The sequence below is a fragment of the Sparus aurata genome, chromosome 18 (assembly GCF_900880675.1).
Source record: "Sparus aurata chromosome 18, fSpaAur1.1, whole genome shotgun sequence".
Taxonomy (NCBI): Eukaryota; Metazoa; Chordata; class Actinopteri; order Spariformes; family Sparidae; genus Sparus; species Sparus aurata.
Window position 1 is genome coordinate 27,507,039 of NC_044204.1, and position 24,474 is coordinate 27,531,512.

Here is a 24,474-nt window from a genome sequence, read left to right on the forward strand (position 1 = left end):
TTTAATTGTTTGCCTGGCTTTTTCCTCGAATCAGCAACCCTTGATCAGAGATCATGGGTGTGTGTGTCATCCCGTCGGCAGATTGTTTTGAAGAAACATGCCCTGCTCGCATATGACGACAATAGCCGAGACTTGAAAACGGGCAACATCATCACTGACGCCCCTTCCTCAAAGGCAGCGCAATTTACGAGCAATCCCCGCGTTGTAAATACAGAATCTCAGCCTCTATCCCCAAAACCTCCCTAATGAAAAACAATCTTAACAATGAATACCGAAAGCTTGTCACTTCTGCATCTGTGACTCATCTGCATTCCCTGTGAGCAAACCCCTACTATTACAATCGTGGGCATAATGACAACAGTCTTGCGACATACGGAAATACAACTTGAAATTGTCTGTCATTTATTGTAGTGGGTTTATGATGAGTGAACAGTTCACTGTATCGAGCTATGAAACAGATTACAGGTGCTACACAAGGCTACACCTCAGGTTCTGCTGTAGTTTCTGATTCTTCACATTGAGTCTGAATGCGTTCACACAAACGTTCACACATATCTGAACACCACATGTTTTCCCAAATGAGTACATCAAACTTTGTATAAAAATAGTCCGTAAATCTGCTCTCTACTTCCTGTCGTAGCGTCTAAGTGGCTGTACAATTAAGTCTTTATCTAGTGTTTGTTCATCTCTCAATAATTTATTGTCCCATATGATTAAACCAGTTTGTCTTCATGTGGACATTCCAGGCTGATTTGAACATAAAAGGGCACACTCTCACAACCTCTAATGCAGTTAGTTTTATGTTGTTGGTTTTGCTTTTTACTGCTTGGTATAGAGTCGTTGGAGTGCAATAAAATTAACTGTAAAATGGTAAGAAAATAAATATGCAAGCAAAAGGGAAAAGAATGAGGCATAATCAAGGGATTTCATTGAATATGTGAGGTTTTATTTGAATTTTAAAATATAAAACTTAAGATAATATGTAATAAGTAGAAACTACAATAAATACATGAAAATGTTTTTGATTATTATTTTACATTTTGTTATTAGTCTCAATATGTCCACCTTCATTTTGGATTTTCTTCATTTCTCTTCACATTTTCAAATGTTTTATTTACTCATTTATTCTTTCATTTGTTTCTCTTCATATCCACACATTTTCTCATTTACTTGTTATATTTATTCCCCTTCATATTTCCACATTTATTTGTTCGTTTTTTTATTGAAACTTCTCGGACTCCATGGGTCAGACACTGTGTCCCTGCATGTGCACGTAACAATAAACAGACTCTATATCAACTCAAGTTAAGATGAAGCTGTTTATTCTAAGTAAGAGCAGCCATCATCTTGATCTTTTTAGTGGTTTAGTCGAGTATATCCTTTTTAGCTTGGATGTTAGTAAAGAAGCAGGCCTCTGTCCTGGTACTTTTCCTCTCGTCGGTGCAATGTGGGCACTTGGCATAATCGGGAACACGCCTGCTTTGCCAGCTTTACACCATAAAAGGATGAGAGGAGAAAAGCCTAGATCGTTCCTCTCCCCAGCTTGTCGCAGTGGGGGCTACAAGAGGTGAAGGGGGGTCCATAATAAATACACATGCGTGCATTCCTCGCCCCCCACTTAAAGGCACACATAAACACACACTGATGTGACCCCAAGTGTCCTGTTGGTTTCCAGAAGAACACCTGCGGCGTATGCAGGAAGTCTTAAAGAAAGTAATCAAAAACAGGCATCTACACCTCCAGATTGCACAAACACATACTGCGACAAGCACAAGCCTGCCTCACGCTGCCGCTCTGCAAATTAATATGTAAAGCAGCAAGCACACGGTGCACATGGTGACTCTGCCTCCCCCAACCCTCGCTTACTTTCCCGGCACACATTCATAGAAAAATTCCACACAAAAGAAGAATAAAAGAGGGACGATGGCTGGGTGGGAGCCCTGTTGAGAAAAAGAGAAGGAGGCAAGATGTGGGGAAAAAAAACAGGCAAAGAAAGAGTAAAAGGGGAGGGAGAGGCACCGAGGGGAGAGAAGGAGGGGGTGTTGAGGAGGAGGAGGGAGTCAACTTAAGACGGTGAGAACAGAGGACTTTAGTGAGCACACGGGGAGAGCAGACAGAGAGGGAACAACGGACAGAAACAGAGAATTAAGACTTGGACCATCCATCAGCAACAAACAGGTTCAGTAGAACATCTTTAACTTTTTTCTTAACTTTAAAGCCACATGCGAAAATACTGCAATGGTTTGATGTGTATTTTTTTGTTAAAGATGTAGTCATCATTGAAAGGCTAGAGAAAACATCCTCTGAGTTTAAGGATTGTTTTTAAGTTTAGACTCAGAGTGTAAAGTAGAGATCCATGTGTGTTTTGATTCAGTTTTGGGTTCCCACAGAACTCACATGGCTCGGTGCCAGGAGTAGATGGATGTGGTGATGGGGTCGCCCCAATAGTTGTGTTTTTTTTTTTCTAACTCCCTGGACTCAGCAATTATTTATCTAAAGCTGTTTACGGGACGGAAAACAGAACATCGCAAATGTTTGATTACACACAGACTCATTTCCGAGCCGTAAACCTTGGCGAAATAGCATCCCAGTCAGCGAGCCAGCGACATTTGTTTCTTGTCTCTCAACAAACTTTTGTAATCTAGTGAAAAGTGGGGGGATCTCTTATCCTTAGAATCACTGTGGATCCTTCTCCGGAATGATGAAACCAAATTCTGTGTTTTGATTTCTGTGTTTTGACGCCATGACTACTAAAATAACGTCTTAATTTCAGTTCCTTTTTCACCCCTGTATTTACACTTTAAATGTAATTACCTTACAATTTATAATTATGATTTCAATGGAAGAATTGACCAATAATTATGTAGTTCCCCTTTCAGACTGGGTAGATAAATATAGTGTTAGTGATTTATTTATGGATGTATTATTGCTAATATTATTGATGTCATTATCTGTCATTTCTGCCCACAGAGATGACGTCACATCGCAGGAACCTGGTTGTGCTTCTCATTTTTCTGACTACCTCGCCTCTCCTCACCTCCCACTTTTTCGCTCGCGCTGCCTCTGCTTCCCCTCCCGTCACCCGTCCACGGATCATATACATAAATGACCTAGATGACCCTGACGACCCTGGGGAAGAAGATGGGGATGATCCTCCTATAGTGAAGGCCACGGTGAGAACTACTCTTCAGGAAAAAAAAGACATCTGCCATTACGACTCCTGCTCGGAGGATCAGGAGTCGTGCCCCAAACTTGCAGCTGAGACTGGGTGTCTCTGTCCTGGGATCAGCGGATCTGATGTGGCTCCTAATGCGCCACGCATCGATGTGCTGCTGCCAGTCACTGAAGGGGAACACAAAGGGAAGGTGCAGATCAAGTGGTGCGCTCCATCTTCTGTGGTCTCCGGATACAGGGTGGTGATTGAGGGTAGAGAGGGAGAGTCCCAGGAGTTTGGGGCCAGTTCACGAAAGGGTTTTGTCAGATCTTTGGAAGCTGGTACCAAGGTGTGCGTGGAGGCGCTGAACAAAGCAGGATCCAGCAGCCCCTCACAGTTCTCTTGTCAGCGGTATAGCCGTGAGAAATCAGATCATAAACTGCTGGCTGGAATCATAGGCGGAGGAGTCGCCCTCCTAATAATTGTCATCATAGCAGCTGTGATCCTCTGGAAGTATAAACTGTGTCAAAAGGCAAAGGGAGACTCTGCCGATGGACTAGGAAACCCTTCTTACAGCACAGAGGGAACGCTGTGATCGAGACCAGTTCAACACAGACAATCCATCCTCGTCACACTGAAAGGACCTCAGGACAAAAAAAGAACAGTGACCGTGTAATCATAAACGAAAGCTAAATAGTTCTGGGGTGTTGGATGATCGATTATAGAATTAAAGTTGTTTACAATCCTGTTTCAAGGAATATGCAAACATATTGGGAGAAAGAGGGGTAGTGTTCCAGGAATAACACCTGCAAAGTTTGTTTGTTTGTTAGTTTCTGGTTAGAACTACAGGTTTATTTGCTGGCAAATTAACTCTTGTAGGTTTACTGTTGTGTTTTGTTTTGTTTTTTACTTCCATCATGGTTGAATTTAACTGTAAATATTAATATTTTTAGGATATACTGACTGAAACTTTGTGATGAACTAAAACTTATTTTAATAAAAACTTTGTAAAAAAATGGCTTTGTTGAATTTTTATTTAAATCTGAAAGACGGGCGACATTTTGTTGAGATCGGCAGGGTCAAGAATTCATGAAGAAAAGTGTGTTTTAGTGAGGTGCCACAGGCCGCAAGGAGAGCTCGTGGCTTGACATCACACATCTGAAGCATTACTGGAGGGATTGAACAACAGTCTGCACAACATTTCCTGTAGATTCCTGTAGCCAACACTTATCGAAACATTCATTGATCCCTTTTATGCAGTGCAGACTCATCAGCATTTTTTTATGTTTGCCCTCTCGATTAGGTTCATAGGATTATAATTCTACATCACAACATTCCAGAGGACGCAAATTGTACTATTTTACTGAATTATATTTATTTGATAGCTTTAGTTCATTTCTACTGTGCAGATTAAATTTTACTTACAAAACAAATGATCAATTCATAAAGCTGTTACATTGTAGCACTACCTCAACCCAGCTGCAACATTTAAATGTATTTCATCATGCATCATTGTCAATAAAGTACATTTAAAACCCCCACTGATTCTAATAATCTAAAAAAAACAAAAAAAAACACTGATTATCGACCCTTATCAGAATAAAATTGATGATTATGTACCACTTGAAGTTTTGATACTTTATAACATTTAATATCAGGCAGCCTACTTTAAGGCTTTTACTTAAGTACTATTTCTATTGGGAACTTTCACCTTTACAAAAGTAATATTTAAGCACCATACCTTTACTTTCACTCAAGTATGACTTTTGATTCATCACTTTTCACAACACTGAATATGTTTTTATGATAATATAACTCTCTATGGGGTCATTCTGCATTTACTTTTACTTTTGATACTTTTAGTCTCTTTCATACTTGAATTTGATATTTTCTTAAGCAGGTGAGCCCTTCTCTATTGTCGGCACGTATCTAACAACAAAAAATACAGTCATGAGCTACAACTTTTATTTTGAAAGTCTGGTAAAGGTACGGTTTTTGAGAAGTCCATCCTATTGGCTAGCGACCAACGTCTTTCAAGCCAAGTCCCGCCTTTCCCCGGCGTCTCAGCCAATGATTTGTCAGTAAGTAATTTGAGGAAGACGGTTTATTGTTTGTAACGTATGACGGAACCATTCATAACAGCTTCATTAAAACCAGGATGGCGAACTCAGGTGAGGCTCCTTCACTTAATGTACCGAGACACACTAAATATAGACATGTCTAACCAGCGCCTTTATTGATTTTACGGATAAGCTGAAACATCTTTAATGTTGTTTGAGAAACTTTTTCACTAAATATTTAGCTGCCAGTTATTCAAAGTTTATGATAACCTGTAACTATCGCAGTTAAAATGGCATTATTAATTGTCTTTGGGTGACCTGCGTCAAATATACATTAAGCTAGCTGTCTCTTGCACAGAATTGAAAGTAAAATGTAGGCTAATGAATCTTAAATTAGGAAATATTTACTTTGTTTTAAGTCAGTTTTTTGTTTACGTAGAATGACTCAGCAGATAATACAGGTCATGTTAAGGTCTAACCGGATGCTAATTGTGTCCTACGGGAATGCCATCAGATCCCCCGAGCAACAACCACAAACTGGTTTCATAATCGTTTGCACACTGTAAACTGTTGCATCCAGGGCGAGTGGGTGCATTGTACCTTTACTCCTACATTTGACACACACACACATACAACACAGCCTGATTAAAAGAAGAGTGCCAACATGAGGGAGCTATGTTTCAGGAATGTACCCTGAAGGTGGAGGAACATTAAGTCTGTTTTGTTCTCCTGGTACTGGCACTGATACCTCAGGTACTTAACTGATACCAGAGCTTCTCTTTTCCTCAGCCTGAAATTCTGTATTTGATTTAAGGTATCATAAGGGTAGGATTGCTGCGGCACTAACAACTGAGTCAGAACCTTTTCATAAGGTGTCATATCTTACAGATAAACAGGTGGTTTGTATCCACTCATGTACCTCAGCATGCAGGTGCATGTAGCAGATACAGTAGTTTATTTTGTTTGCAAAGGTTATCAGTCTGTGATGGTAAGTGATAAAAATCTAATGTTGGTTGTTTAATGACTAAGCCGTTAATGTTGTTCCCTTCTCTCATTGCCAGTCACCAAGGAAATCTCCTATGAGGATCTGAAAGCACTCGTGGGAAAAAGCCAAAACCTCTTTCTGGTTGATGTCCGCACCAAAGAAGAAGTGGATAAGGGATGTATTCCAGGATCTGTTAACATCCCAGGTGAGCTTCTTTTTTAATTAATTTCCAAGGGGTAAAGAGAATAACAAGCTTAATTATGTACGATTGTCTAATACTGAACACAGACTTTATGTTAATGCTGGATACAATATTCAGTGGTGGGTAAGCGTTGGTGTATGATGTCAAAGGAGACATATTATGTTCATTTTCAGGGTCATAACCTTATTTTGGTTTGGGTTTTGGTTGTTAAAAAAAAAAAAACACACCAGTTTTCTCATGTAGTCCCCACTCTGTCTGAAACACTCCATTCAGCTCCTTTGTCTTTAAGGCCCCTCTCCTGAATACTCAGTATATTCTGATTGGTCATCGCACGCACGCCTGAGCCAGCACCGCTAACAATAACAGAGCAGCTGTGCTAAATTAATTCTTACTTGCTAAACGTTAGCGTATTTCTGATGGGAAAACCTCCCAAAAGCACAATATGTCTCCTTTTTAATGTGTACGTCCATCTTCTTTCTAATTTCAAAGACCCTTTTCTGTCTTTCTCCCTTTCATTCAGTTGATTCAGTAGAGGCTGCTTTTGCACTGGAGCCAGAAGCATTCAAGGCCAAATACGGAGTAACCAAGCCACCGTTGGATGCACCCGAGGTGGTGTTTCACTGCCAGATGGGCAGGAGAGGAGCAATGGCTACAAACACAGCCTATAAACTGGGATACGTGAAGTAAATAAGTTACTGGCTTCTATATGTTATACACTCACACGCACAGCATCTTTCTTTTCAACAGGCAGCCCCAAGGCGGCCATGAATAGCCCTCCCTGCTGAGCTTTGGCTGTCGTCCTAAAATGTGTCTTCTGTCTTCTTTTTTTCAGTGCACGTAATTATGCCGGAGCATACAAGGAGTGGACTGAGAAGGGGGGAAAGTAATTCCAGTTAACTATATTAATCTGTGTAGTAGCATACATATTTATACTAACAACGGTTGTGAAAGCCTGACAGACAAAATAGAGCTTTTGTTAAAAAAAAAAATTGTTTCTTATCTTTTGATGCAGCTTTGTTTTCATACACTGGATCAATGTACTGAAAATGTATGAATTTATACAAATGAAATAAATTATGTTGTCTGCTGAGTTTTTACGAGTATTTGTAGGGATCATTATCTGGATATGCAAAAAAAAAGGGGGGGGGGGGGGAACTGTATACTTTTCAACTTCAACTTCTGTACTCGAGTAAAAGTGAGAAAGTATAAAAATAACAAGCATTTTTTGAAAATAGAAAGAACAGAAAGTACAGATATTTGTGTTAAAATGAATGAAGTCTTATTTGCAGTCTATGATCACACACTAACAGCAAAGGACAGATTTAGTACACTTGTTTTTTTTAGACTATAATATCTTGGATAACCAAAAAATAGAATGTACTTGTCAAAATTAATTATTTTGATATTGGAATATTTTAGTGTTTCGTGTGAATTTTTTTTTGTTTACTTTTAATGAATTTGACTCTTATTTCATGCTCATGCACACACATATATGCAACCCTTATCCCAATATCCCTAACTAATTCTGAGCAGTGAAGTGTGAATATATTAAATATGACAATACGAAGCAAGAACAATAAAGAGACTTTTTAATTCTTCTTTGTACAGATTTTAAAATCTGTACTGCTTGTTTTTCATATGAAATTCATCTCAACAGCACAGTACTTGTAAATACTTGGCTTTCAGGTGCGTAATTAAAATTAATTGAGGTCATTAAAACAAATGTGTTATTGATTTAAGGGACATCTAGTTTGAGATATTCCTAATGTTATGTCACAGTAAAACCATCAGGTGTAGAAGAGTGTGAAGCAGCTGATCTGAGTAGAGTGGGCCAGGTGGCTTCCACTTCAGTTAATCCACTGAAGATGCTAACAGAAATACAACAGGTAAAGTTTTTAAAATATCATTATTCTAGGCTAGAAAGACAACATATGTGCGTGTCAAATAATGTTTCACTTGACATCTGATCTCTTCTGGTCGTGAATTGTTTTTAAAACAAAGAGATCAAGCAACGTCTTAAGCGAGCTAGCATAACGGTAGCGTAAGCTCGCTGTAGCTTAGCATGCTAAAGTAAGAGTTTTGTGTTTTTAAGGTGTTGCGGTTGGTGATGATTTTGGCAAAGCAAAGACGAAGATGTGGTCTAAAGACCGCAGGAGGACTTTTGGTGCTTCTGTGGACCGACACAGGAGATTCTGTTCAAAGTCTGAACTGCACTGGTAAGTCTTCTTCTATGTACCTGAGTCAGAAAAGTCCCACAGGATGTCCAACACTTCCAATTAATTACGGAATCCTGTTTGGCCCTTTTAGGATTTCTTTATTCTACTGGTTCCAATAAAATACTTTTAGTATTCAAATACATTTCTGAAACTCCTATAGGAATTCTTTATTCTTTCTTCTTTCTTGTCATATTGGACATCAGTCTTTTTCTGTCCATTACAATAAAACCCACAGTCTTAATGTATCATTTCAATAAAATTTTTCCAAGAAGTAATAAGCCACAGGACTCTTATTTACATTTATCAGAGGCTTTTTGTCCAAAGCAACTTGCAGTAATTAATTCATAGATTCATACACTGATGGCGGTGGCTGCCATACAAGGTGCCCACCAGCAACTTCTTGGTGTTCAATATCTAGCCCAAGGGCACTTTGACAGGCAGACAAGGGGACTCGAACCAGCAACCTTCCAATTACAAGATGCTGAGCCACAGCCACTTATTTCCCATTCCAAATCTTGTGATCGATTCTTGGAAAATCATGTGATCTCTACAAATAGCTTGTTGAAAAATCCTTCATAAAACTTTGACTTCATACTCTTAGCTGCTTCATCAGACTGACCAGATTGTGCCTTTAAGGTCTGAGGTTAATTTATTTTTCATTGTACATCACGGGGTTGAACAACCATCAAACATTTGTCCTTTTATGCTGCCCAAAGGACAAACAAACTGTGCGGGATCCAAATTTGTCAGATAGCACCCAAAATGTGCTTGAACAACAGAGGGTATTTTTACAGGAAAAAGCTGTACATTTGATGAACACTGCTTAAATGTATGTAAAATATAGGTATACAATAACGAATCAAGCCAGATGGAGCCAGTCTAAAGTTTGAATCGTACCTAAAGGCATTTATCCCACAGTAGTTGTAGCAGTGTATTCACAGTATATAACCAGAGCTAACTACTAACTTTGATCAGCTTTAAAAAGTAACACATTTAAGATGGTTTCAATCAAACCCGTCAAAGGTAACACAGGTATTAATCATCCATATATGCACTGAATTACAGTTCAGATAAAAATGAGCAAGCTATGGTGACACACACGTATATCAGGCTGGATTTCAGAGGAATCTGACAAAAAAAGAAGTGCTAACCAGTCAAAAAAAAAAGAGAGAGAAACACGTCACCACAGTAAAATTTCCATGACACACTGGTCACTTGTTGCATGGGATTTTCAGCCTGGATGTGAAGATTAGAGGGAAACTTGATTTGAAGTTGGCATCTCTCCCCATATTTTAAGGGGTGTGTTGGAGGCTGATTTTCATTTCTGGACAGTATAGTGGTTATTTTTGACGGATATTGTTATTGCAGCATGATTCATGATCGGTAGGAATAATCATTTTTGTGTCACAATGTTCATTTTTAACGAGAAAAAACGATTAAAATCACGTCGATGTGATATTCATCGGCGTCTGTACATCTGGCATCTCTGCAGTATGACAGTAATTCATTATAATGCTGTTTTGTCGCACATTCTACCTTTATCAGCTGCAGCGTCTTGCGATTTGAATATTGCCCTTAGCCATATTGGGATTTTTAATCATATTTTGATGAATTGTGCTGCCTCATATATACCAGCAAATACTGCGACAGTGTTCACATTTACGGTGCAGTTGCAGCTGCTGGTCCTTGGTGCCGAGGGATTCAAATGAAGGCTCTACAGCCTGGTATGTACGCACACACACACACCTGCCAAATACACACACCTTCAGCTTTTATCCACTGTATTTCTAAATCACCTCTTACGTCCACACTAGACCTGAGAGATTTGGAAGAGATCATGCTTCCCTGCGCGTGGCCGTGTCCTCCGCCTGACCCCGAGGAGCTGTTTGCCTTCACTGACCTGTACGGTTCCCCCAAATTACTCCTGTCATTTCAGGTACAAACAATGTTGACCCTTTACTAGCAATGAATCGGTATCAGCGCTCGAGCATTGTCTTGTACTGAAGCACTTAAGTAACTTCTCTGCCTGCCAGAAGAGTGTTGCAAGATGTCTGCGTGGGATCACTTCACTGATCTTACTAATTAGACCAAAATGATTCAGATGTCAGTAATTATGTCTGCACTGAATCCGAACACGCATTGAGAAACTATTTTAATTCAGCGTCGATTTTCCTGAATTACACTGTGATGGATAGCCTGTGAGCGGCGTATCATCTGTTTCTCCGTGTTTGCATTTTCCAGATGAACGCCAGGCTTCTCCGTCCAGAGTGGTGCGCTCGTTTGGAAGCGTTCCTACACACATTCAGCGTCCATAACGCCGGGGTAGGATCTGCTTCCCTCTGATGTGTATCCGCAGCATTCAAGGTTGGCAGACAAAATTTGACCGCCCGTTCTGTTTTTTCCACAGATAAACATCCAGCTCAGATTCAGTTTAAATCAGCAGATCGTCCAGCGAGACTTTAGGTATGAGCGCCAACTATTCTTTTCCGTTATTTCTAACGAGCTTCTCACCAGATCAAGATGACGGATGTCAGATGACGAAATGATGAAACAGTTTAACTCAGAACTGTTTCTGGACATGCCTTCCGCACTGATTTCCTCGATTCAGTGATTCACCACTGATTCACTCGCAAAGAATCCGGAGAAGTGGTTGGCAGACTATGTTTTGGAGTAACATGAGTAACAACATAATAACAAAAACACAAACACATTGGTTCACTTCTCTCCTTAACCCCACTTGGGTCTGTTTTCATGAAGTGTTAATTTTGTATTCATGCTCTTGCAGAGTGAAGACCAAGAGTAGAGTTGCACTGGCGAACCAACCGTCGCTGATCTTGGATGTCACCTCTAGCACAGTGTAATGCTGTTTTCCATATTAAAATTGTTGTTGCTTTATATAAAAAGAATAATAGAACCAAATTTCATCATCATCTGTAAATGCTACAAACACCCATTGAAACAGGCAGTTGATACTCTCTCCTTTTGCTCAAAGGCCACCAGACTGGGTGGAGACGGGACGCTGGTGTGTGGGAGGACACCCCGTCCTCGGAGGCAGGTTGCCGCTCAGCATCCCACCTGAAGCCATGGACCAGGGCCTGTTCGGGGAGCTCAGCGTCCAGCCTGTCACGCTCCTCAGCCCCTGTGTGCTGCAGTACCCCAATCTGCTGACGCAACTCACCCACATAAAAATATCCTTCGCTGATTTTATCACATTTCTCTACGTGAGTTTCATGAAAATAATCCGTGGCCGCAGCCCAGTTGTGGGAGCCTCGGGATCGAATCTCTGCTATTTACAGAGGAGGTGGTTCAGCTGGCTCCATCAGACTTTGACTTCAGTGCGCTCTGGGACAGTCCTGCAGCTGAGTCTGAGAGCAGCAGGGGTGAGGGTCAGTACCTCCCAAGACTGCGGCCAGGGTATTCCCAGCAGACTGGTAGTGAGTCACTTCTCCAAGCCAACGAGTTCAAGTATCTCAGGGTCTGATCGTGCTGGAACAACACCAGTAAAAGCCAGCTGTCATAGAGATATATCGTTATATATCGTTTAAATATGGTCATAATGGAGCATGTTTGCAAAGAAGGGAAAGGAGCAGAAATTGAAAACTTGCCTTGTTTTACCGGTCGGCCTTTCTTCCAGCCCTCACCTAGTTTCGTGACCAAAAGAGTGAAATCATGATACGATTTTGAATTGAGTTCCCCCCCTCCGGGTTGGCTGTGCTCACAGATACAGTAGATACAGTAGATAGTGAGGATTGTGATGAGCTCAGACATCTGAATAGATCCGCTGCTCCTTAGTGTCGCCTTGGTTGAGATGGTTTGGGCATCTGATTTGGGTTAGGCTTCCTTGACTGCACATGTGTCCACGTGTTGGTATGCAGCCCCAGTAATGTTCCTGTCACAGGCCCCTCTACCTTCCTCCAGAACCTTCCTGCACATCTGGACTGTCGGGAACTGGGCCTGCACGGCCTTCGCTGCTCCTCCTTTAAAGGTAGACAACAACAACACACACTGATCAAGTCAAATCAAATCAACCTTTATTTGTATGGCGCTTTTCATGCAAAAAAGTATCTCAAAGTGCCTTACAGAAATGTACAAACAGCAGAAAAAGAGAAACGTCAAATAAAATCAAGAGAAGAAAAATTAAAAGAACCCAACCCTCCCACCCCCACAGTCACGCACAGAAACATACACACTCATACACACACTCACACATACGCACACAGACACACACACTCACACCCACACATACACTAGCTGTCACTACAGAGACATGGCTGGGCAGCAAGACCTGAGGCGCAGAGGAAGCTACCTTTGGGGGGCCAACCAAACTGAGAGAGATCCCAGTCCAAGGTCGCAGGGAGTGCCGGCACAGAGTCCGCCCCAACCCGGACAGACAGGAGGCCCCACACCAAGGTGCAGAGCCCTCTAGTCACCCGGGCCGAAACAGTCCACGGGACAGCACCCCCCGCGGCCAGACCAGGGACAACTCCCAGTCTGGCAGGCCCCCATGAGGAAACACTGGAGATTAAAAACTGATAGACTAAAACAGTAAAATAAGGCAAAAAAGCATAGAAGCTAAAAACATGAGGGACTAAAACATAAAAGTATAGAGGCTAAAAACACGAGGGACTAAAACATAAAAGCATAAAGGCTAAAAACACGAGGGACTAAAACATAAAAGCATAAAGGCTAAAAACACGAGGGACTAAAACATAAAAGCATAAAGGCTAAAGACATGAGAGGTCGAGATACTTATGAGATAACTGTTAGGGTTGTTTTTTTCTGGACAGGCTATTAATGAGAAACTAATGTAGGTCAGAAGACCTGGACAGTTAATCCCATCTTGAAACGTGTCCTTTGAAAACACTTAAAACTGTGATAACTTCCTGACTATGACGACTGAATGGAAAAATACTAATTTCAACCACCTGTGTTTACGTGATAACGAATGCGCCCTGGCCTGAAGCTGCTTGTAAAAACGGTACACAAAAAAGACTTTTAGTACAATCCGAGGGATGGAAACAAACAGCACAACACAAGAACAAAAGAACACACACAGAACACAGTAACGTAAAACAGAACTCGCGGAGAAAACGGCTCCAACAATGAAAAATCTGGGCTGTGGCAGTGAAATGATCGGCGCAGCATTTTCCTTGTCTCCTGTGAATTATGTTCGCATCTGAATGATCCGCACAAGTGGTTTGGATTTAAAGCAAGTGGTTAGTTTTCACGCAAAGTCGTGTTTCATTCACATAGCAAAAACAATATTCATAGCAGAGAGTTCAGCTGTGGAATTTGTGTGGGGGGGGGGTGTTCAGGATGTGTTTGCATGCTGTCTTGTTTAAATTCGTTATATTTTACTCTGACCGACATGTAATTAGAGCCTAGTCTTGCCTTACTTTAATTTATTTCACATTATACAACACAGGGTTGCATAACGGAATGGGAATTTGTAGCTCCGTCACGCTACAGAGACAAAGAACACATATAAAGTTGCACAGAAACATGTTTACACCCGGGTAACGATTCTGTAAGGCATTTTCTTTAAATTTGCATCTGGATGAATGGAAGAAAAACAACAAGCTGGTAGTGATAATGTGGTCGGCATCTTCACATTGAAAGTTTGACATCTGGCCACGCTGCTCATTAGGTTTTACTGCATTTGAGCGCCGAGCATCAGTGATGTCGAGTGTAACAGCTGGGTCGGGGATGTTGTCATGACGACAGGTCTCTGTCAAGATGTCAGCGCAGCAATTTCTAGTTCACATCATTTCCCTTTTAGTTCATGTTTAAAAGAGACTACTGGTGAAATTGCAGTTCCCCAAAATGAATTCCCTCGCATAACACATAAACATAATTCTTCGGAGTATTTTCTTTTGTTCTTAATATTGTCTGAAAATGGATTTCATGACAATCACTGAGTGGCTCAAAGTACTTGACGAGCCGGTGGTTTGGTCTTCTTGTGTGTGCCTCTCTGAACTGAATTCTGCCTTCTTGTATGTTTATAAGCCTTTAGGGGCACCACATGTACTCTCTGCTGCTAGGAGTCTTTCCATCAAAACAAAACAAAAGACGTTACTAGCACGGGATCATGGGAGTTGTTGTTTTCAGCGTTAAACAACAGCCATTGTGAATGAGAATCTGTCTACGCGGCTGAGGCGGAGATGTTCAAGGACGAGTTTTATTCACGTTCGCCGGCTTCCTTCCTCGCTCTCTGAAGTATCAACTGAGGTTTTCCCAGAAGGTCAGGCGGCAGGAAACTAAATGAAACACACCATTATCTTAACACGCCCTCATCAGGACTGAAGAAGCCTCTTAGATGAGATGTGAAACGTCTGGATTATCTTAAGTGAACTGCCAATTTATCCGGGTTTGGGATGGGAACATTTGGGATGATGTAAGGACACAACTGAACAAAAGTTGTAACAAGGGTCAAGTTGCTTTTATATATTGTAATTCAGAAATACTAAATATGTCTTTCAGTAAATCCTTGGGGAACTTGAATTTTTCTTCCAGGCATTAAGTTGGGTTAAATGGTTAAATCTAGGATTACTGTAAATCGTGTGGGAGAACGCATTTGAGCGGTTCTGTGTTAAGTGACACTTTGTCTGGAACTAGGCTTAATCATCACTAAATACTCTCTATCTGGCGCAGACTATAGGATTCAATATCATGCAGTTCAGATAAGTGTAGTCCAGTCATATCATGAGGAAATCTAAGGTTGGCTGATTTATCAGAAACGGCTCTTGCTTAATAAGTATTTCTTTGCCTCGTAGATTTCACAGTGAATCACAACCACAAGCAAAACCACAAGTCGACATAAATCACGAGTAGCTTATTCATTCACAATATTAACAACAGCTAAAAAAGCCCCGTAAAACAGTCAGCTGTCTTGTAGCTGACAGCGAACAGATCCTCTGTTACAAACACCACAGCAGAGAAGTTTGGTGTCCAAGAAAAGACTTTGTAAACATCTGTTAACTCACTGAACTCAAGAACACTGTGGTTTTAAAACTAGAACAGTTTAGAGAACATTATAACAATCGCTTGCCCAACCCAAAGGTGTGTCTACCATGACCACAATATTACGCACTCGATGAGTTTTATAACCCCTTGGACCATACTTTGTGCTTTCAGCCAGTGTGGACTTGCAGTGTGTTTACTCTCCAAAGTGAATATCGTCACTAATGATCATTTTTTTCTCTGCAGATCTTGTGCACAGCAGTGGCACAGTGTACACAGCAGAGCAGGAAAACTGCGAGGACTCAGAGCAAGAATGGAGTCCTCCCCGAGCGCAGCAGAGGCTCCTGCTTTTTCTCTTCCTGCAGCACAATGATCCCTTCACCTGCCAGCTCTCTGACATTATGGGTGAGAGACAGCTGCAAGTACATAATCACAAAACACTGTGTTTAGCCTGGCCTTTCTAACATTTTGTTTTCCCTGAATCCGTGGTCCTCCCACAGCCACAGAGGTGCTGATAGAGCGCCACCTGGAGGCGATTCTGAACAACAACAGGAAGGCGGTCACAGCAGCCCTGCAGACTGAGCTGAGGGACACACTGAAAGTCCAAAATCACAGGAAAAAAGCAAGTGTAACTGTCAGAGAGGAAACATTCATAATCAGAATTGTTTTTGTTTTCATAATTCCGACAAGTGCGAAGTGCCTCAGTAATGGTTTGTCTAATCAATTGACAGAAAAATGGATCAGCTGTTTAGATAATCAGTTTATTGTTGAGCAAAGATGTCATACACTTGCAGGTTGCGGTAGACTAATCAGTTAAGTGTTGACATGGAAAAAGAATCAGTACATCGATGAAAATTGATAAGTAATTTGAGCCCCAAAATGTGTGTGTGTGTGTGTGCGTGTGTGTGTGTGTGTGTGTGACATTAAAGGACCAAGAGAAGCTGCGTTCAGCTGCTGAGGTGATTCTCAGTTCATCCATCAGTATTGTGAGCTGCAGCAGCAACATGGACTTCAGAAACGCCTGCCTGAACTGCATGAAGGTGTGATAAATTAATTTTAAAGATGTATTTGCAATTATTTAAAATTGATTCACTTTAATAACTTTCTAAATTTGCTCCTCTGTAAATTCATAAGTCAACATACTGTACACGTATACTTGTTGATGGTGCGACAAAAGTCAGATGTGCATCCATAATATATGTGTTCATCAGGCGCGTGACACTCATGAACTGTCAGCCGCCCTCCGTAAATCTCTGTGGAGGGTGACATCATGGAAATTCATTCCCAAGAGCAAGTGCTACACCACTCAGGTGAGTGGGATGTTTGCTGTTCACTGATACCAACTGCTAACTGTAGCAGCACCTCAGTGCTTTTAGATATATGATGTTTAACACACACATCATTACTTTCACAGATGGAAGAACATCCTGAGAGTGATGAGCTGACCAGAGCAGAAATCTGAGAGTGCCTGTGTCCTGAAAGAGTTCTGTTCTGGTTGAAGGCTGCGCAAGCACACAAGAGTGCACATTTTATAAAAGTTTGGTATTAGTACATGTTGTAAATGGAATGGCTATTCAGCTTTTAATTTAAAGAATGCATTGTTTCTGTGTTACAACTGATGTGATTTTCTTTTCTTTTTTTCTTTTTTTGCACAGTGAAATAGAAAATCTTTCAAAAAACACATTGAACTGAATTTCTGAACTCCTTTTTAAATGTTTTTTCTGTTATGTACCATTATGGTCTAATCAGTGTTGTAAAAACTACCTAAAGTCATACTTGGGTAAAAGTAAAGAGATCATATTAGAATATTACTTTGATAGAAGTGAAAGTCACCCATACAAATTGTACTTGGGTAAAAGTAAGTAATATTAAATGTACTTCAGATTCCACAGTAACTTTCTGGCAGTAAATGTACTTGAAGTACCAAAAAATATATGTATGTATATACTGTGTGCTATGGGATGCAATATTTAGCATTTTTTTAATTAATGGCAGGAGTGTGTTTTTAATTAGATAGACGATAAATATTTAAAGATTTACTGTTAGTAAAGTACTTGCGTAAAATACAAGTACATCAAAATTGTGCTTGAATATACTTACATTCTATACCCGTGTAAAATAACATGAACATTTGTACAACGTTGCCACTAGAGGGCATTGGAGGCTTTTATTTTGGTGGCGCCGTCAACTTCCGCTTCAGACTGTTTATGAATGTGACGTAGGTTCCGGCCGCCAACAGCGACAGCAGTTTTTCGCGGTAAAATGAAATGGCCATCTTATGTTGATCAGATTTATTACGAGTTTTCACATTTTCGTCAGTCGTGTAGATAATCGCTGTGGTAGTATTCAGTGATAGCGTTGTTCTAAAGAAGTAGGTCGTTGGCGTTGCTATGAAGTGAGAGCAAAGCTAATGTTAGCTACCGAAGTATCAAAACATTAGCATACTACTTTGACCGTGTAGCGTTTATATAGGAACTATACAGCGTGCAACAATGGCTCCTGTTACCGGAGAGAGCCTAAAGTCGGAGTTGGAGATGTTCGACATACCCTGCCAGGATGACTCCGTCCTCGACAAGAGTGAGTAACAACGCCTGCTAATTCATATGTCAGCTGGAGAGTGAAGCTTTACAGCGAAATATGTTAGCAGAAGAAGCTAAGATTACTATTGTGGTATACCACCACTGGAATACTCTGCAGGCTGTGACGTTATGAGATTTGACTGTTGTGTTGTTATCTACCTGTGTGGGCGCGTTTAGACTGATCTGATATGAAGATATGATTGTGATGTTCCGTGTGTACAGTGACTGTACAGTGACAGCATGTGAGGTTTCTTGTAGTGTGTCCTTTCTCTACATTTAGTCTCACTCGTGTGTTTCTTTCAATGTCTCACAACCTTCACAGTGACCGCAAATCGCACCATTATCACCATATTGATGTTGGTATAGAGGAAATGACTCAGTAGATGAATAAATATGGTAGTAAATGCTTCAAAAATTGTTAAATAAATCAAATATGACAAATGTGTCATTTCTGTTTTATTTTGTTCCTGCATTTATTTATCTTTGCGTTAATATCCTTATCTATGTACTTTCCCTTTTTAATTTTCCACTTTGTTTCCTTATTTATCCATTTTTCTTGTATTTATTTACTCATTTATGGCATAAATGACATCATAACAAAGCAGCAATGCTGTCAGAAATGTAAAGGAATATATAAATTGATCTGGAGAAACAAACAGGGATAATATGCGAAGGGGAAATAATTGGCTACTGACATAAATGAATAAATACATTCACCGATGAATTAATTATCATATACAATTGTAAAGGAAATAAATAGTGGAATCAAGAGCAAATGTAAATAAATACAGATGACAGTTCAAACAAACTATATCATGTTTTATAAATGAATACCTACATTTGTTTTTAATCAGATTTTTGATGCATTAAATGGCATATTAGTTTATTAAGTCATATTGTTTTGGATATTTAGGTCCTCCATAAGTTCATGTGAGCTGTCTGTGAGAGGATAACAGTAAAATGAAAATTGAGTCAAGATGAACATAATGAATTTGAATCATGTTATGTTATATGGCGAACAAAAGTGTCTGTAATCGTCATCAAATCATTGCCGTAACATCTCGTGCCTCGGTGGGCTGACGTTAAAGTCAGATTGTTGTTACGTCTGCGCTCACATCTCTTGTGTCCCTCAGTGGTGGAGCAGTGCATCTGCAACAGGATACAGGCGGATGAGATGGTGTTGGAGTGGGTGGCCTACAGCACCACAAAAAATGGACTGAAACTCACCATGGACGCCCTGGAGCAATTTGAACACGAGGTAACAGGGACATGTTCATATTTTAAAGAAATTAAAACATGTTTGTTCTCGTCTTGGCTCTTTGAACTTGGACGGTTTTGTATTCGTAGCGTGTTCATTTTCTTTGCAGGTGTTAAACAAGAAGAGCAAATCCAAACAAAGCTTCAGAAAAGAAGAAACTCACAACAGAACCAGAGACATCCACTCGCTGCAGGACCTGTATCCTTCACTGTGAACCCTCCAGCAGCTTCTCTTTGTGAATGTTTATCACGAGTGTGTGATGCCGTTGTGTTACAGTCCTTGACCTCGGTTGTTCAGAATCAGGGCCGAGGAAGAAGAGGAGAATTTACTGGACTCCTACTCAACTCCTGCTAAGGTAAACTTTCTCTCTCTTGACTTCAGACAGTGTTTATATTGAGATTTGCACATTTTTAAAGCTAATTCAGTGACTCACTTGCTGGCTCTGTAGTGAGCGTGAGTCATCTCTGTGCTCTACGCCGACTGTTTGTCTGTCTGCAGGGCTCTCAGAAGCGAGCACTGACCACTCCTGAGCACCCTCAATCAAAGAGGAGCGCAGCTATTCTGGCCAGCCCGGGTCTGCTGCTGTCTCCCGCCAGCTTTTCTCCCAGGTATGAAACAACAACAACAACAACAACACATGCCAACAGTCGGTGAGCTGCTGGGAAAAAAATTCAACAAACATTTGTTGCATTATATTGGTGGAAGGAAATTAAAAAGCCTTTCTTCTCGTCTGTCTTTGGAAGTGCGACGCCGTCACAGAAGTACGGCCAGCGTGGAGGGAAGGGGGAGGTGGTGGTCACGTTCGGGGCCGTGCAGGGCACCCGATGGGCCGGCAGGAAGGCCCTGGGCGCAGGTGTCCGGCTGGAGCTCCTCGAAGGGTCCGAAGACTCCCTCAGCTCCAGCTACAAGTACATGTTCCAGAGGCTGCGCGACGTGCGAAACGGTAACAGGCGGCGTGTGAAGTCATTGATCTACTTTTGGAAGGAAGATTTCTAGATTTGTAGAAGAGAAAATGTCGAAAACTTTTTGCGTGGCAGATTTATTTAAGGTCACAGAACTCACACATATCTGTCCCATTTCCCCCTAAATGTTCTGATGCCAAAACAAAAAAGTGAATCCGCTCAAATAAATGAAACAGTACGTTTGATTATGACAGATTGTTTGAAGGCGACGATGTGCGCGTCTGTTTTCTGCAGTGTTGACAGAGAAGATCGAGGAGCTCGGCGAGGGCCTCAAGACTCACTTCAACATTGAAGAGTTCTCCCCCGTCTCTCTGCCCGCCCAGGTACAAAAGGGTTTACCAAGGTGTTGAAAACATGGTGGACATCTTAGAGTTATGATTTAATATTTTACTCACGATTTTTCTCATTCCTCACTAGCAAGCTCATAGATTTACAAACTTTATTTTTAAGCTGTTGTAAGCATCGTCATTGTTTCTGCCAGCTTCCTGTCCATTTTGCCGTCAGCGATCCTCCTCCCTCTTAGCTTAAACATGTTAATCTTGACTATTGTTTACGAGGAACTAATTGATTAAAATGTAATTGTATTTGTGTACACCTGAGGAGTTCGCCGTGTTTCTGTGTCTTCACCTGCAGGACAGTATAACAGTGTTGGGTCAGGTTTGCTGCGACAGTAACGGCAAACTCAACGCACAGTCGGTTCTGTTGGAGGCGGGGCCGGAGCAAGGTGGTCAGCAGGTGCCTGTTGACCTATCAGAGCTCAAGGAGTACTCGCTGTTTCCTGGTCAGGTGAGCAGAAGGACCAAGGAAATTACACACAGGTCTGCTTTTGAAAGGCTTTTCAACTGCCATTTCTGCTACGTATTCTGTCTTTGTAAGACACCAGCTGGGAGTGTTTTGTGATCGTTGTGTTAATGAGCGGTGGTCTCTCCTTTACCTGCGCACTGAAGTGTGTGTGCGGCAGGTTACACAGACCACCCAGAGAAACAGAGCATGCCAAGGAGCCGGGCTGGAGACTCACCCGGCGTCTGACCGAGAACTCTGACAACCAATCAACACTCCCCACATAACGATAGATCATTTTCCGCCTGCGTGTGTTGTATGAAACCAACTCGGAGTGAAGATTCATCTCCTCGTCTGCTCTCTGTCCTCAGGTGGTGGTGATGGAGGGGATGAACACAACGGGAAGAAAACTGATGGCTTCCAAACTCCACGAGGTCGGCTACAAGTTCAAGATAATTCCTTTTACGGAACGACTTTTACTAGAAATGTTGTTTGTAAAAACCTTTTAGATCTGCAGCCGGTGTGTTTGTCTTTTGTTGATGACCTTTTCCTTTTTTCAGGGAGTGCCTCTTCCTTTCTACAGTTCTGAGGTGAAAATGGAGACGGATGAAGGTAAGGAGCGATGTCGGTTACTGCTTGCTTCGGTGCGTCCTGTTAATGCCGCTCGACTTTCTGCGTGTTTTGTAACATTTCCTGTAAATCTGGTAATTGAATTGGTATTAGTGCACCGATAAACCTTTCAGCTTCGGTAGCGGGAGTGACTGCAGGCTGCTTGTGTCAAAAGCTTTAGCTGCCGAGCTTTGTTCAGACTGCCGGCAAATCAGATTTGTTTCTCCGACTGTCTTGCGTAATTATTTGCAAGCAATCAGATCAGATTTTTGTGTCCAACCATTGGCATGGGTTGCTGTGGTAACAACGTGGGTGTCCTACCTACACTGGTGACATGGCCCTCCAACATGGGAGCATGAGAAATGGAAATCCATCATCTCCAACAATCATGCCGTCCAGTCCAAGAGCAGATTTGCGGCAGTTTTTATTCCAGTGTTCAGTCCTCAGACTCAGCAGCTCTGATGCACTTCTGTGACTCTGGGTTTGATGTGGGCCGGCCTTCATCACTTTCACCTCAGTAGCATTCACACACATCGTCATCTCATGTGATTGCAGAGCCGACAAATGTCCTGGTGGCGTGTGGACCGTACACTCCCTCCGACAGCCTGACCTTTGACCCTCTGCTGGACCTGATCAGTGTCATCGTCAGGGATCGGCCTGATGTCTGCCTGCTGGTATGGTTACTTCTTCGCTGTCAGTCGTTCTTCTAGTCGTCAAATGATTGCCTGTTTTCTAATTCTGTCTTCTCTTCTCCAGCTCGGCCCGTTTGTGGACTCCAAACATGACCAAATTGAGGTACGTTCGCCTGTCGAGAGTGCCAGAGTACTCAATATCGCTAGATCTTCTGTTTTTGTTTTTTTTTACATTTTCCTGAATTCCTTTTGTTTGCTCTTTAAATCCTGGTTGATCATAGATATGTGACCATCTTCATCTCACCTGTTTCTCCAACAGAAAGCCCAGGTGACGGAGACGTTTGAGGCCATTTTCTCAAGATGTGTTGAAAGCATCGTGGACGGCACCAAAAGGTGAGACTCACATTTCCCCTAACTGTGACTAAAACTCCTGAGGACCTTTTTTAAAAAGCATCATGGTAGCTTTTAATGTGTCTTAATCAGAAGCCGTTACCGTAATGAATCCTGTTCTTTTATCCAGTGTTGGCTGCCGCCTGGTGTTTGTGCCGTCCCAGAGAGACATCAACCATCACTTCATCTACCCACAGCCTCCCTTCACGCTGCCAAACCTCAACAAGGACCAGGCGCAGGTCAGACACACACACACCTGACAGTGGGATTTTACATTGAAACCAAATTAACTTCCAGCTCTGTGAGCAATCATGGCAAACCTCAGTGTAATAGAAAAGTTTTTAACTTGTGATTTCAGAGGTTTCAAGTGTTTCCCCTCTCTCTGTGCAGCGTGTCACCCTGGTCCCTGACCCCTGCACCCTGCTGGTCGACGGCGTGACCTTCGGCCTGACGTCCACTGACATCCTGTTCCACATGGGCGCAGAGGAGATCAGCTGGTGAGGAGGAGCATGAGCTCAAAGTGCCATTACTCATTTTTACATCTCTTCATCCAGCAGCGAGGCTCAGTTAGTTAGTTAGAGTATTTTTTGCCTCTCTCACATGAACAAACCTCCTCTCTGCCTCCCTTCTTCTCTTCTGTCACTAAAGCTGGAGGCTTCTATTAGAGGCAGCAGAACATAGTGTTGATTATATATTTCAATAACTCTGTAATGTGTCGCGTTGCAGTGGCACTGGATCGGACAGGTTCTCACGCATCCTGAAGCACATGCTGACCCAGAGGAGGTGAGAGTCCTAACAGAGTTCATTTGTTCTTTCTGTTGTGAAGTTGACCACCATTACTGACTCCATATGCGTGTTTTCACTTCACAGTTACTACCCGCTGTACCCACCTGTGGAGGAGGTCAACATGGATTATGAGAAGTATCAGAGCTTCGGTCAGATGCCGCTCACCCCGGACGTCCTCATCATCCCCTCTGAGCTGCGCTACTTTGTAAAGGTACAGAACTCCTGTTTCTGCATCATGATGGGCGATTTCTTTTTAGATTATGTACACATTGTGTTTCATCCATTCATGACGAGTCGTTGAGTCTAATCACATGTAAGAAACAAAAAAATTTTAAAAATGGTCATTAGAAACGGACGTGTAAGAAGCTGTAGATTCATCTGATACATTTTTGTGATCCACTGATCTTGGCAGGTCTAATCATGTCTTTTGAACCCTCCTCTGTCCTCAGGACGTGATCGGCTGCGTCTGCGTCAATCCCGGCCGACTGACCAAAGGTCAAGTGGGCGGGACCTACGGCCGGCTGCTGATTCAGCGCAGCGCCGCACCAGACGACGGGAAGAGAGTGAGCCCCTGTTTGGCTGCTCAGGTGGTGAAAATCTAAAAAAAAAAGGAGATTGAAGACTTTTTGAACGCTTGTTGTTGACACACATGAGCCGACCCTTTCCGAGGCGCTGCGCTCTGCAGACGTGCCGATGTAAAATATGTTAAAAACTATTCATTGTGCTGTTGAAACCCACAGGTTTATTTTTTATATGACAAACATGTTGAGAGTGAAACTGTCATCAGATCCAAGAATCATCTGTTTCAATAAATTATTGTGACCCCTGTTCAGTCGTTCTGGATCTCTCTTGTCTCTGAATCTGATTGGAAGAGAAAGTAACCTGTTTAAAATGTCATTTC

General features: G+C 41.8%; 4 protein-coding genes across 5 annotated transcripts; all 4 read left to right on the plus strand.

The window, feature by feature from the left end:
• The first annotated feature begins 2,009 nt into the window (after positions 1–2,009).
• On the plus strand, positions 2,010–4,170 carry LOC115568238 (leucine-rich repeat neuronal protein 4). The gene is made up of 2 exons (XM_030395348.1): positions 2,010–2,178; positions 2,971–4,170. The coding sequence occupies exon 2, from the start codon at positions 2,973–2,975 to the stop codon at positions 3,747–3,749; it is 777 nt and encodes a 258-aa protein (XP_030251208.1). The 5' UTR covers positions 2,010–2,178; positions 2,971–2,972; the 3' UTR covers positions 3,750–4,170.
• A 1,048-nt stretch (positions 4,171–5,218) lies between these two features.
• Positions 5,219–7,491, plus strand: tstd1 (thiosulfate sulfurtransferase like domain containing 1). The gene is made up of 4 exons (XM_030397248.1): positions 5,219–5,325; positions 6,276–6,404; positions 6,922–7,084; positions 7,234–7,491. The coding sequence occupies exons 1-4, from the start codon at positions 5,313–5,315 to the stop codon at positions 7,286–7,288; spliced, it is 360 nt and encodes a 119-aa protein (XP_030253108.1). The 5' UTR covers positions 5,219–5,312; the 3' UTR covers positions 7,289–7,491.
• A 506-nt stretch (positions 7,492–7,997) lies between these two features.
• On the plus strand, positions 7,998–17,258 carry top6bl (TOP6B like initiator of meiotic double strand breaks). Of its 2 annotated transcripts, none has more exons than XM_030397246.1 (14): positions 7,998–8,287; positions 8,494–8,617; positions 10,288–10,341; positions 10,432–10,553; positions 10,859–10,939; positions 11,025–11,080; positions 11,403–11,474; positions 11,610–11,805; positions 12,479–12,602; positions 15,824–15,982; positions 16,078–16,205; positions 16,507–16,617; positions 16,789–16,887; positions 16,992–17,258. In XM_030397246.1, exons 1-14 carry the CDS (start codon positions 8,267–8,269, stop codon positions 17,037–17,039), a joined length of 1,395 nt encoding a protein of 464 aa, XP_030253106.1. In that variant the 5' UTR covers positions 7,998–8,266; the 3' UTR covers positions 17,040–17,258. The 2 variants fall into 2 exon arrangements, with proteins under 2 accessions (XP_030253106.1, XP_030253107.1); XM_030397247.1 differs by having other exon boundaries at positions 8,002–8,287; positions 16,078–16,199.
• Positions 17,259–17,779: 521 nt separating this feature from the next.
• Positions 17,780–24,405, plus strand: pola2 (polymerase (DNA directed), alpha 2). Its single transcript, XM_030397245.1, has 18 exons — positions 17,780–18,154; positions 19,290–19,414; positions 19,524–19,612; positions 19,712–19,769; positions 19,913–20,022; positions 20,158–20,357; positions 20,611–20,699; positions 21,010–21,162; positions 21,528–21,590; positions 21,717–21,768; positions 22,321–22,439; positions 22,522–22,560; positions 22,717–22,790; positions 22,918–23,026; positions 23,178–23,284; positions 23,514–23,570; positions 23,658–23,784; positions 24,023–24,405. Exons 1-18 carry the CDS (start codon positions 18,070–18,072, stop codon positions 24,173–24,175), a joined length of 1,809 nt encoding a protein of 602 aa, XP_030253105.1. The 5' UTR covers positions 17,780–18,069; the 3' UTR covers positions 24,176–24,405.
• Positions 24,406–24,474: the final 69 nt, after the last annotated feature.

Excerpts from the sequence above, each read along its gene's own strand:
- tstd1 (XM_030397248.1), top strand. Across the intron at positions 6,405-6,921 it reads AGGATCTGTTAACATCCCAG|TTGATTCAGTAGAGGCTGCT; the intron begins GTGAGCTTCTTT and ends CCTTTCATTCAG. Across the intron at positions 7,085-7,233 it reads TATAAACTGGGATACGTGAA|TGCACGTAATTATGCCGGAG; the intron begins GTAAATAAGTTA and ends TCTTTTTTTCAG.
- LOC115568238 (XM_030395348.1), top strand. The coding sequence starts at position 2,973 with ATGACGTCACATCGCAGGAACCTGGTTGTGCTTCTCATTTTTCTGACT.
- top6bl (XM_030397246.1), top strand. The coding sequence starts at position 8,267 with ATGCTAACAGAAATACAACAG. Across the intron at positions 10,342-10,431 it reads AATGAAGGCTCTACAGCCTG|ACCTGAGAGATTTGGAAGAG; the intron begins GTATGTACGCAC and ends CGTCCACACTAG. Across the intron at positions 11,806-12,478 it reads CGCAACTCACCCACATAAAA|GTGTTGGTATGCAGCCCCAG; the intron begins ATATCCTTCGCT and ends ACATGTGTCCAC.
- pola2 (XM_030397245.1), top strand. The coding sequence starts at position 18,070 with ATGGCTCCTGTTACCGGAGAGAGCCTAAAGTCGGAGTTGGAGATGTTC. Across the intron at positions 19,613-19,711 it reads ATCCACTCGCTGCAGGACCT|AATCAGGGCCGAGGAAGAAG; the intron begins GTATCCTTCACT and ends TCGGTTGTTCAG. Across the intron at positions 23,571-23,657 it reads CACATGCTGACCCAGAGGAG|TTACTACCCGCTGTACCCAC; the intron begins GTGAGAGTCCTA and ends TTCACTTCACAG.